Source organism: Salmo salar, chromosome 26 (assembly GCF_965601325.2).
Source record: "Salmo salar chromosome 26, fSalSal1, whole genome shotgun sequence".
Taxonomy (NCBI): domain Eukaryota; kingdom Metazoa; phylum Chordata; class Actinopteri; order Salmoniformes; family Salmonidae; genus Salmo; species Salmo salar.
Window position 1 is genome coordinate 29,777,020 of NC_138316.1, and position 12,484 is coordinate 29,789,503.

A 12,484-nucleotide genomic window follows, 5' to 3' on the forward strand; every position below is an offset into this window, starting at 1 on the left:
TGCATTATAGACTCTACTCCCTGCATTATAGACTCTACTCCCTGCATTATAGACTCTACTCCCTGCATTATAGACTCTACTCCCTGCATTATAGACTCTATTCCCTGCATTATAGACTCTACTCCCTGCATTATAGACTCTACTCCCTGCATTATAGACTCTACTCCCTGCATTATAGACTCTACTTCCTGCATTATTGACTCTACTCCCTGCATTATAGACACTATTCCCTGCATTATAGACACTGTTCCCTGCATTATAGACACTGTTCCCTGCATTATTGACTCTACTCCCTGCATTATAGACTCTACTCCCTGCATTATTGACCCTACTCCCTGCATTATAGACTCTACTCCCTGCATTATAGACTCTATTCCCTGCATTATAGACACTGTTCCCTGCATTATAGACTCTATTCCCTGCATTATAGACACTGTTCCCTGCATTATAGACTCTACTCCCTGCATTATAGACTCTATTCCCTGCATTATAGACACTGTTCCCTGCATTATAGACTCTACTCCCTGCATTATAGACTCTATTCCCTGCATTATAGACACTGTTCCCTGCATTATAGACTCTATTCCCTGCATTATAGACACTGTTCCCTGCATTATAGACTCTACTCCCTGCATTATAGACTCTACTCCCTGCATTATAGACTCTACTCCCTGCATTATAGACTCTACTCCCTGCATTATAGACTCTATTCCCTGCATTATAGACTCTACTCCCTGCATTATAGACTCTACTCCCTGCATTATAGACTCTACTCCCTGCATTATAGACTCTACTCCCTGCATTATTGACTCTACTCCCTGCATTATAGACACTATTCCCTGCATTATAGACACTGTTCCCTGCATTATAGACACTGTTCCCTGCATTATTGACTCTACTCCCTGCATTATAGACTCTACTCCCTGCATTATTGACCCTACTCCCTGCATTATAGACTCTACTCCCTGCATTATAGACTCTACTCCCTGCATTATAGACTCTATTCCCTGCATTATAGACACTGTTCCCTGCATTATAGACTCTACTCCCTGCATTATATACACTACTCCCTGCATTATAGACTCTACTCCCTGCATTATAGACTCTACTCCCTGCATTATAGACACTGTTCCCTGCATTATAGACACTGTTCCCTTGGCAGAAATGTATGAAATTGACTGTTATATCCACAAAACGTCACCCATCGTCTTATACCCATGTCTGCGATTTGTCTAAGTGTTTCATGTCTGTTTAGGAGCTATTAGAAAGCTCAGCAAAACATTAGGAATTATCACAATGCAATACTTATTTATGATCTTCAATGTTTAAAAAGCCTTACGTTCTAACGAGTGTGGCTTGTGATCGTCGTAGAGCAAAACAGACAGCACGTCCGTCTTCGTGAGAGTCTAAGCTTTGATGCCATGATGAGGTCATAATAGTCTGTAGCTCAAACTGTTCGGACTTTAGAGACGTTTTTGTGAGAACAACCGGTTTCTGAATGTTTTCTCGCCGACGCAAGAGGCTGCTATGGGTGTATCCAGGACAAATAGACGCGTCAAATGACATGTCCAGGAAGTCTGTAGCTCGAAACAGGCGAGTCAGGAAGTGTTCAGAACCACTCAATTTCCGCGCCAAATTGGGCCTGATAAGTCTCAGATATGGTTTTCTTTGGATTCATAGACAGAATTGAGATATGGAACCATGTCATTTTAATACATCATTTCCTGTTTGCTTCCTATCTTTCAGACGCAACTCTTACTGGCAGCGGTAGAGGAAGAGGAACAACCGGAGGAGGGCAGGAGAGAGATGGCAGAGACCCTGCTAACTGCCCTGACAGACAGACAGCAGCACAGACAGACCTGGAGAGACAGGTAAGCAAATAACCACCAACAACAGTAAACAACAACATTAACAACAGTTAACAGAAACTCACACACAACAATGTTGAAATGTGAAAACAAGCACACGTGTCTGGATGGCACATGTTCCAGAATCACACCCTGTTACACTTTGAATTGTGTGAAAAGAAACCTAAAGGAATCAGTATTGTTGAAATTTGAGTAGGAATGGAGGTGATGTGAAGTGAATTCCTCAGATAGTCTGCAGGTCTGATGTGGGGGTTGGAGGTTGTTTGTAGTGAGGGGTCCTTGGACCTAGCAGCTATCAGGGTGACATGTGTCTTGGATTGGTTCAATCCCCCCTCACTCACACCACACACACACACACACACACACACACACACACACACACACACACACACACACACACAATACATATTATACACACATGTTATTACATATACACCCATAACACCCTCCCACACAAAACACAATATGTTTGTTTTAGCTGTTCCATCTCTCTCTCTACTCTGGCAGTGGTAACCCCCCCCCCCCCCCCCCCCTCTACTGCTTTGGTGCCCTTGTCTCAGAAAGACACACACAGGCATGCATACACAGGAATGCACACACACACACACACAAAAACACATATTTTGCCCAGTGGGTTAAATAATTAATTGTGTAGATCATCCTCTAACGGAAAACCAATGGTCCAAACCTCATCTCTCTATCAGAACCTTGTAGGACAGACAGAATTAGTGTGACTAAATCAATGGTCCAAACCTCATCTCTCTATCAGAACCTTGTAGGACGGACAGAATTAGTGTGACTAAATCAATGGTCCAAACCTCATCTCTCTATCAGAACCTTGTAGGACGGACAGAATTAGTGTGACTAAATCAATGGTCCAAACCTCATCTCTCTATCAGAACCTTGTAGGACGGACAGAATTAGTGTGACTAAATCAATGGTCCGAACCTCATCTCTCTGTCAGAACCTTGTAGGATGGACAGAATTAGTGTGACTAAATCAATGGTCCAAACCTCATCTCTCTGTCAGAACCTTGTAGGACGGACAGAAGTAGTGTGAATAAATCAATGGAGGCCAGAGAAAAAAAGTGGTCAAAAATCTGTAAAATTGCATGGCGTCTGCCAGACTGAACTCTGTCCATGAATTAACACTACTGGCTACTTGACAGGTTCTCTTTCCCATTGAACTTTCTTCTTGAATCCACAGGACGGTAAACAGTATAGAGGTCAGATGGATATACATTTTGAGACAGGACATGTAGTATTTTCTTATTTTAGTACATACTTTTCAAATTCATTTGAAATTCCAGTACTCTTTAAGATTTCTCCCAAAAACAAGTGTATCTCTGTGAAATGTCAACGGAGCACTGAGCGAATACCACGTTTTTTTTCTCCAAAGCCTTTTACATTTAATCCGGCTCCTGTCATGCAAATGTAGCTTTTAGAGAAACACCCCACTGAACGATTCAGAACATGAATAATAATATGTCTTGTTAAGATGCATTTTATAACGTAAGGAAGTGAAATTTCATAAGCAAAGCGCGTTTTCACCCACTCTGCACAGAGTGGGTGAACACCCTACATGTTATTACATATACACCCATAACACCCTCCCACACAAAACATAATATGTTTGTTTTAGCGGTTCCATCTCTCTCTCTACTCTGGCAGTGGTAACCCCCCCCCCCCTACTGTTTTAGTGCCTTTTTCTCAGAAAGACACACACACACACACACACATACACAAACACATATACATGCACGCATCACACACACACACACACACACACACACACACACACACACACACACACACACACATACACACACACATATACACACACATATACACACACATATACACACACACTCACTCACACATACACACACACACACACACACACACACACACACACACACACACACACACAGCCGCTCTCCGAGGGTGTCTCAGGGGGAGTTGTGATGTACATTTCCATTTCACACCTCACACTCGTACAGGTTACCCGCTTGTACCTGCAGTGAAACAGGACAAATATAAGCACCCCCTATTTGAACTTTGACACACACACACACTACATATTATCACATATACACCCATAACACCCTCCCACACAAAACATAATGTGTTTTGTGTGGGAGGATGTTATGTACGGGATAATCAACGAGGGGCTATGCGTTCTATTGAAAATAATGCACGATGTGGAAGGTGTGTGCCACGACACCCCAGGGTGGATAGTAGCTAGAATATTTTACCAATAAAAGTCGCTGGAGGGCTCTGAAAAGTCACAAAGTTGGCAACGTTGGAAATAATGCATGCTCTAGAATGCCTTTCAAGCCAATCAGAAACGAATATTCAACAATGCCATGGTATAATTAAGCAGTAAGGCCAGATGGGTTGTGGTATATGGCCAATATACCACTGCTAAGGGCTGTCCTTACGCACGACTCAACGCGGAGTGCCTGGATACAGCCCCTTAGCCATGGTATATTGGCCATATACCATAAATCACCGAGGTGGTTTTGTCGTAGCCATGGTATATGGTCTGACATACCACGACTGTCAGCCAATCAGCTTTCATAAACCACCCAGTTTATAAGGATGTATATGTAATAATGTGTGTGTATAGTGTGTAGTGTGTGTATGTTCCTGTGCGTGTGTGTGTGCGTGCGCAAAGATGTGTGTGTGCATTCCTGTGTTTTGTATGCATGTGTGTGTAGTTTAGTGTGGGTCTTTCTGAGACAATGGCACCAAAGCAGTAGAGGGGGATCATAATCAGCCACTAGGCCCCAGCTGTAAGGGCCTCTCTCTCCCTGTGTGTCCCAGCCTGGACACCCTGTGTTCAGGGGCAGACGAGACCCAGGACCTGGCTCTGGGAAGAGCCTAAAGAGCATGGAGTTGAATGAACACACACAGACTACATACTACAGATTAATACCATCCAGGGACAAACACACACAGACCACACACTACAGATTAATACCAACCAGGGACAAACACACACAGACCACACACTACAGATTAATACCATCCAGGGACAAACACACACAGACCACACACTACAGATTAATACCAACCAGGGACAAACACACACAGACCACACACTACAGATTAATACCAACCAGGGACAAACACACACAGACCACACACTACAGATTAATACCAACCAGGGACAAACACACACAGACCACACACTACAGATTAATACCAACCAGGGACAAACACACACAGACCACACACTACCGATTAATACCAACCAGGGACAAACACACACAGACCACACACTACAGATTAATACCAACCAGGGACAAACACACACAGACTACACACTACAGATTAATACCAACCAGGGACAAACACACACAGACCACACACTACAGATTAATACCAACCAGGGACAAACACACACAGACTACACACTACAGATTAATACCAACCAGGGACAAACACACACAGACCACACACTACAGATTAATACCAACCAGGGACAAACACACACAGACTACACACTACAGATTAATACCAACCAGGGACAAACACACACAGACCACACACTACAGATTAATACCAACCAGGGACAAACACACACAGACCACACACTACAGATTAATACCAACCAGGGACAAACACACACAGACCACACACTACAGATTAATACCATCCAGGGACAAACACACACAGACCACACACTACAGATTAATACCAACCAGGGACAAACACACACAGACTACACACTACAGATTCATGCCAACCAGGGAAATGTTTCTTTCTCCAAAAAGGCATTAAGCAAATTTCTGCTGGCTATCTGGACAGACAGCCCCCACCCTCTCCCCTCCATACCCTCTATCACCCCCATAACCCTGTGTCCCGCCTCTGTTTTGATGTGTCCCTCTTGTTGACCCGAGCTACGCCCTGACCAGATGATTCTGTAAACAGACAGTTTCCACACACCTCGTCGGCCTGCGTTGATGCCTAGCCCGGCCTCTCAGCCTCTGGAGGAGGGAAGGAGGGAGGGCTGGCCTTCTGAACTGCATTCCTAACGCAGGTGCTGAAAGCTAGAAACCATCCCACTAGCCACTACACCCACCCCCCAACACTACTACAACACCCGCACTACCAACCCACAAATGTCTGTTCCAGCCGCACGCACACACACACACACACACACACACACACACACACACACACACACACACACACACACACACACACACAGCCCAGCCCTCACACATCGCAGGGAAACCAATAACAAGGCCCAGGACAGGAAATGCAGGGTCCCTGTCTTCGGTTCAGACAGGAGTTTATTTAATCAGCAGGATAGAGTGATTAGATTGGGGGGACAGCGCCACACACACACACACACACACACACACACACACACACACACACACACACACACACACACACACACACACACACACACACACACATAGACATATACACAGACATATACACACAGACATATACACACACAGACATATATATATACACACATACACACATACACAGCCGTAATGTGTTTGAACTCCGACTGCTCCCTATCTCTCTGCACACAGATAATGCCTCTCCCCAAAAATCAAGCCGGGTGTCGTCTGTGAAGTGGCTGTCAACAGACGCCGTTTAGACAAAACCAAACACATGGCCTCGCGCAATGTTAAGAGACGATTCTGATAATGATTTGAGATATGGAGGGATAAGGGAAAAGAAACACTTTGTGATGAAAGATAGCTACACTTTGGGGTCTCTGCAGGAGTTTGTTCAGAAGTAGTTTCATTGTTCCTAATCAAAGATAAACTATATGAATGTTGATATATTAGAGAGAGAAAGAGAGAGAGACCAAAGTTCAGCTCAGTTTAGTCTGACAGATTCAAACATTCATTTATTTCCATAAAACCACCAAAATTGTACTTTTTAAAATGAACCAGTAGATTCTTTTGACTGTTTTTATTGTTTCTATTTATATTAAGGTTCTAGTTAGGTTTCAGTAGACTCAGTATTCAACAGGCTCCACTGTCTGCATTCTGCTGTTCTTTTGTTTCCATGGAAACCATTCAGAGAATAATGCTCGCTAAAGGTTTCAAAACACAAAACAACATGATGGATTACTCTAGCTAAAGGCACAGAAACATAAACACAGCAAGCTGATTGATGAAGTTTTTCCCTGACTTTTGTTTCTTAAACACGACCAGTTAAGGCACTAGAGCGCTCAGCTAACCTGTGCCTGCTAGCTCTCAGCCCAGTATTCCCTCAGGCGTTTTTAGCACTATATAGTGGGAGAGAGAGAGGAAAAGAGAAATGTTCCCCGTGACCGCCAGTTCTTCACCAGTGACTTATGGGTACTCAGGGTGAGGAATGTCTTCGCTCCCCCAGCACTGTGAGGGCGGTCCATCCATTCAATCATCCCCACTGCAACAATGAAGTTATGAGGCCTTTCTTATTCTTATGAGCTTTTTGTCCTGTAACTTGGTTTCTGGTGGGTACATATTGAGAAAGCTTTGATATACAGTACCAGTCAAAGGTTTTGGACACACTGACTCATTCAAGGGTTTTTCTTTATTTTTACAATTTTCTACATTGTAAAATAATAGTGAAGACATCAAAACTATGAAGTAACACGTGTGGAATCATGTAGTAACCAAAAAAGTGTTTTTTGAGATTCTTCAAAGTAGCCACCCTTTGCCTTAATGACAGATTTGCACACTCTTGGCATTCACTCAACCAGCTTTGTGAGGAATGCTTTTCCAACAGTCTGAGCACTTGTTAGCTGCTTTTCCTTCATCGGTCCAACTCATCCCAAACTATCTCAATTGGGTTGAGGTCGGGTGATTGTGGAGGCCAGGTCATCTGATGCAGCACCATCACTCTCCTTCTTGGTCAAATAGCCCTTACACAGCCTGGAGGTGTGTTGGGTCATTGTCTTGTTGAAAAACAAATGATAGTCCCACTAAGCACAAACCAGATGGGATGGCGTATCGCTGCAGAATGATGTGGTAACCATGCTGGTTAAATGCGCCTTGAATTCTAAATAAATCACTGACAGTGTCACCAGCAAAGCACCATCACACCTCCTCCTCCAGGCTTCACGGTGGGAACCACACATGCAGAGATCATCCATTCACCTACTCTGCGTCTCACAAAGACATGGAGGTTAGAACCAAAAATCTCAAATTTGGACTCATCAGACCAAAGGACAGATTTCCGCTGGTCTAATGTCCATTGCTCACGTTTCTTAGCCCAAGCAAGTCTCTTCTTATTATTGGTGTCCTTTAGTAGTGGTTTTTTTGCAGCAAATTGATCATGAAAGCCTGATTCACGCATTCTCCTCTGAACAGTTGATGTTGAGATTTGTCTGTTACTTGAACTGTGTGAAGCATTTATTTGGGCTGCAATCTGAGGTACAGTTAATTGCCGATTTCTGAGGCTGGTAACTAATGAACTTACCCTCTGCAGCAGAGGTGACGCTGGGTCTTCCTTTCCTGTGGCAGTCCTCATGAGAGCCAGTTTCATCATAGCACTGGATGTTTTTTTTTAAATGTTCTTGCCATAATATGGACTCGGTCTTTTACCAAATAGGGCTCTTCTGTATACCACACCTACCTTGTGACAGCACAACTGATTGGCTCAAATGCATTAGGAAGGAAAGAAATTCCACAAATTAACTTTTAACAAGGCACACCTGTTAATTGAAATGCATTCCAGGTGACTATCTCATGAAGCTGGTTAAGAGAATGCCAAGAGTGTGCAAAGCTGTCATCAAGGCAAAGGGTTGCTACTTTTAAATATCTAAAATATATTTTGATTTGTTTAACACTTTTTTTTGGTTACTACATTATTCCATATGTCTTATTTAATCGTTTTGATGTCTGCACTATTATTCTACTATGTAGAAAATAGTAAAAATAAAGAAAAACCCTTGAATGAGTCGGTGTGTCCAAACTTTTGACTGGTACTGTATATATGCTGTCTACCATGTCCTTAGATAAATGTCCTTGTGAGTGGCCCTCCAAACAGCCATTATTGGGCCTGTGAGTGGCCCTCCAAACAGCCATTATTGGGTCTGTGAGTGAGTGAGGGGGCTGTTCCGTAGCATGCCAGTTAAAGAATACATCATGAGGGTAGGGTAAACACTAGGTACTTATCCTTTGCCATCCAGAACGTATTACCCCTGGAAGCTTTGCTATACAGGAGCCCTTTAGGTTGACATTGACTAGATCTGGAGAGCCTCGAGCCAGAGACCTGGAAGGTTGTTGTTAGTTGTCGTGTGGACATGAATCATGACTTTATACATCTTGCCGTAGTATGTTCTAACTTATTGACAGATGTTGTGGCCTGTGCTTTCTTCCTGAGTGAGGTGACCCCGTGCCGACCTATCAGAGCCAAAGGTCACGCCTCTGGATCAATAAAAAGGCTGCACTGTCACAGCCGGCGAGCAAACACTGAAGGGAACAGCTGTGAATTTTGTACTGACCGTGCAAACTGCTGTAGGCTTTGTAAGGTCATTATATGATAATGAAAATGATTACAGAATTACATGGGGGTTTAGGACATGAGAGCGGCGGGGAGGGGAAGGGAGGTGGAGGAGAGGAGAGGAGAGGGGGAGGCACATTGGGTTTGATAAATGGACTGTGAAGGTACCCATCTGGCCCTTCTCTGTGGCTTTTCTCTTCTTTTCTTTCATTCTGTTCTGTTCATTCTGCGTCTCGCTCTCTTTACTACCTCCCTTTCATTCCTCTCCTCTGTTCTCTTACCAGGCTCTGTGTAAAAGGAGTGTGGGGCGGGTGTGGAGTGAAAGATCAACAGAGTGCAGACCCAGCTTTCCTCTGGGGGAGGAGGGGAGGAGAGAGGGTAAGAGTAGGTGTTTATGACTCAGTAGGAGCGTTTCTGGCTGACACGGCAGCCCCTGTCCTCTCGGTCGGTATGCACAGAACGCTGTGTGTGTGTGTGTGGACAGAACGGTAGGAGAGTGGGCAGCAGCCGATGACCTTTGACCTGGGAAGCAGTTGGACAGCTTCGACTGCGTAAATCAAGGGACTGCTGTATTCCAGGGGCTCGGAAGTTCATCTTCCAATGGAAAACTGCATGACCACTTCCTGACTACACAATGCTTTTCTCCACACGTCTTATTTCAGTTCAACATGACCATCGTTGTCATTTCTAATTAGTTTACCATGAATAAATACACTACTATATTTTTCCTTAAACTATTTAGTTATGTAATAATTGTATGTATTTGTTAGTCCTTTTGCTTTGAAAAAGGTAATTGAAACTAATCTATTGTAGGTCTGTACTTGGCACAGTCTTTAGTACGGCAGTACATCTGTTATGTTCCTTTTCATGTAGCTGCTTACTGTATCTAGCTATTCTCACCAGCATTGTTCAGGTCTTTATTCTCTCTCACACAATACTCATCAGATCAGTGGGAGATAGAGAGATTTAGGTCCTGTTGATAGAGAGAAGAAAGAGATTTAGGTCCTGTTGATAGAGAGATGGAGAGAAGAGAGAGATGTACATCTCATTGGTAGAGAGATGTAGGTCCCATTGATAGAGAGATGTAGGTCCCATTGATAGAGGGATGAAGGGAGAGATGAAGGTCCCATTGATAGAGAGATGTATGTCTCATTGATAGAGAGATAGAGAGATGTAGGTCTCATTGATAGATGGAGAAAAGAGAGAGATGTAGGTCTCCAGGTCCACAGCTGCACTCATCACTCAGCTGTCCATCGCTGTCCTCTGACCTGGGGGTCATCATCTCTTCTCCCAGCCTCCACACCACCTTTGTTTACTGCCCCTGTCTACCCCTGCCCTCCCCTGCCCTCACCTAGGTACAGCGCTCCCGGACAAAGGGCCCAGCCTGTCATCAAACCCATGGGTCAGCAGGGGCCACAGTAGGGCCACAGGGGCCAGGCTGGAGTTATGTTCAGGCTGTGGTAAGTTCTCCACTGTGTCAGCCACCAGTTGCACCCCTGTAGAGCCACTCAGAGAGAGAGAGAGAGAGAGAGACCCTCCTCTCATGTTACTCCTAACCCCCCTCCTGTGTCCTCCACCATGATGACATGTCCTTTGTGTCGTCAGTGACAGAGTCCCCCCTTGCCGGGGTGGGACCCAGAGAGAGGAACAATGGGGTTCCCCTGTCCCAGATGGGAATTTGAAAGATGGTACTCTTCTTGTTCCACAATGAAGAGGGACAGAGTGGACAGAGCCCAGGCTGCTGCAGTCCAGGCTGTGACACAGTGACAGGCCTGGTGACAGGAGCTATAGGACCCAGAGGGAGAGGCCCCATACTGTGGGAGGGTCCACTAACTACCAGAAAACGACCTCCTTTTAACACATAGACCCATAGCAGCAAGAAGGGGAGTTCCCATAGACCAGTGGTGTCAAGCTCATTCCATGCAGGGCCTAGTGTCTGCAGGTGTTTTCCTTTCAATGAAGAGCTAGACAACCAGGTGAGGGCAGTTCCTTACTAATTAGTGACCTTAATTCGTCTATCAAGTACAAGGGAGGAGTGAAAACTAGAGGTCGACCGATTAATCGGAATGGCCGATTAATTAGGGCCGATTCCAAGTTTCCGTAACAATCGGTAATCGGCATTTTTGGACACCGATCATGGCCGATTACATTGCATTCCACGAGGAGACTGCGTGGCAGGCTGACTACCTGTTATGCGAGTGCAGCAAGGAGCCAAGGTAAGGTGATAGCTAGCATTAAACGTATCTTATAAAAAACAATTAATCTTAACATAATCACTAGTTAACTACACATGGTTGATGATATTGGGGCGGCAGGGTAGACTAGTGGTTAGAGCGTTGGACTAGTAACCAAAAGGTTGCAAGTTCGAATCCCCGAGCTCACAAGGTAAAAATCTGTCGTTCTGCCCCTGAACAAGGCAGTTAACCCACTGTTCCTAGACCGTCATTGAAAATTAGAATTTGTTCTTAACTGACTTGCCTAGTTAAATAAAGGTAAAATTACCAAAAAATGTTTTAAATGACTAGCTTGTCCTGCGTTGCATATAATCGATGCGGTGCCTGTTAATTTATCATTGAATCACAGCCTACTTCGCCAAACGGGTGATTTAACAAGCGCATTCGCAGTCATTGCATTGTTAGTGTACCTAACCATAAACATCAACGCCTTTCTTAAAATCAATAAACGAGTACATATTTTTAAACCTGCATATTTAGTTAATATTGCCTGCTAACATGAATATCTTTTAACTAGGGAAATTGTGTCACTTCTCTTGCGTTCTGTGCAACAGAGTCAGGGTATATGCAGCAGTTTGGGCCGCCTGGCTCGTTGCGAACTGTGTGAAGACCATTTCTTCATAACTAAGACAGCCAACCTCGCCAAACGGGGGATGATTTAACAAAAGCGCATTTGCGAAAAAAGCACAATCGCTGCACGAATGTACCTAACCATAAACATCAATGCCTTTCTTAAAATCAATACACAGAAGTATATTTTTTTTAAACCTGCATATTTAGTTAAAAGAAATTCAGGTTAGCAGGCAATATTAAACTAGGTAAATTGTGTCACTTCTCTTGCGTTCATTGCACGCAGAGTTGGGTATATGCAGCAGTTTGGGCCGCCTGGCTCATTGCAAACTAATTTGCCAGATTT

General features: G+C 44.1%; 1 protein-coding gene across 2 annotated transcripts in view; it reads left to right on the top strand.

The window, feature by feature from the left end:
- LOC106587595 (FTO alpha-ketoglutarate dependent dioxygenase) overlaps positions 1–12,484 on the top strand; it is a 177,952-nt gene that overhangs the window by 73,731 nt on the left and 91,737 nt on the right. For both annotated transcript variants that reach the window (XM_014176154.3, XM_014176157.3), the window contains exon 8: positions 1,747–1,871. In XM_014176154.3, the coding sequence (XP_014031629.3) occupies positions 1,747–1,871 (125 nt within the window). The remainder of the gene's footprint in view (positions 1–1,746; positions 1,872–12,484) is intronic.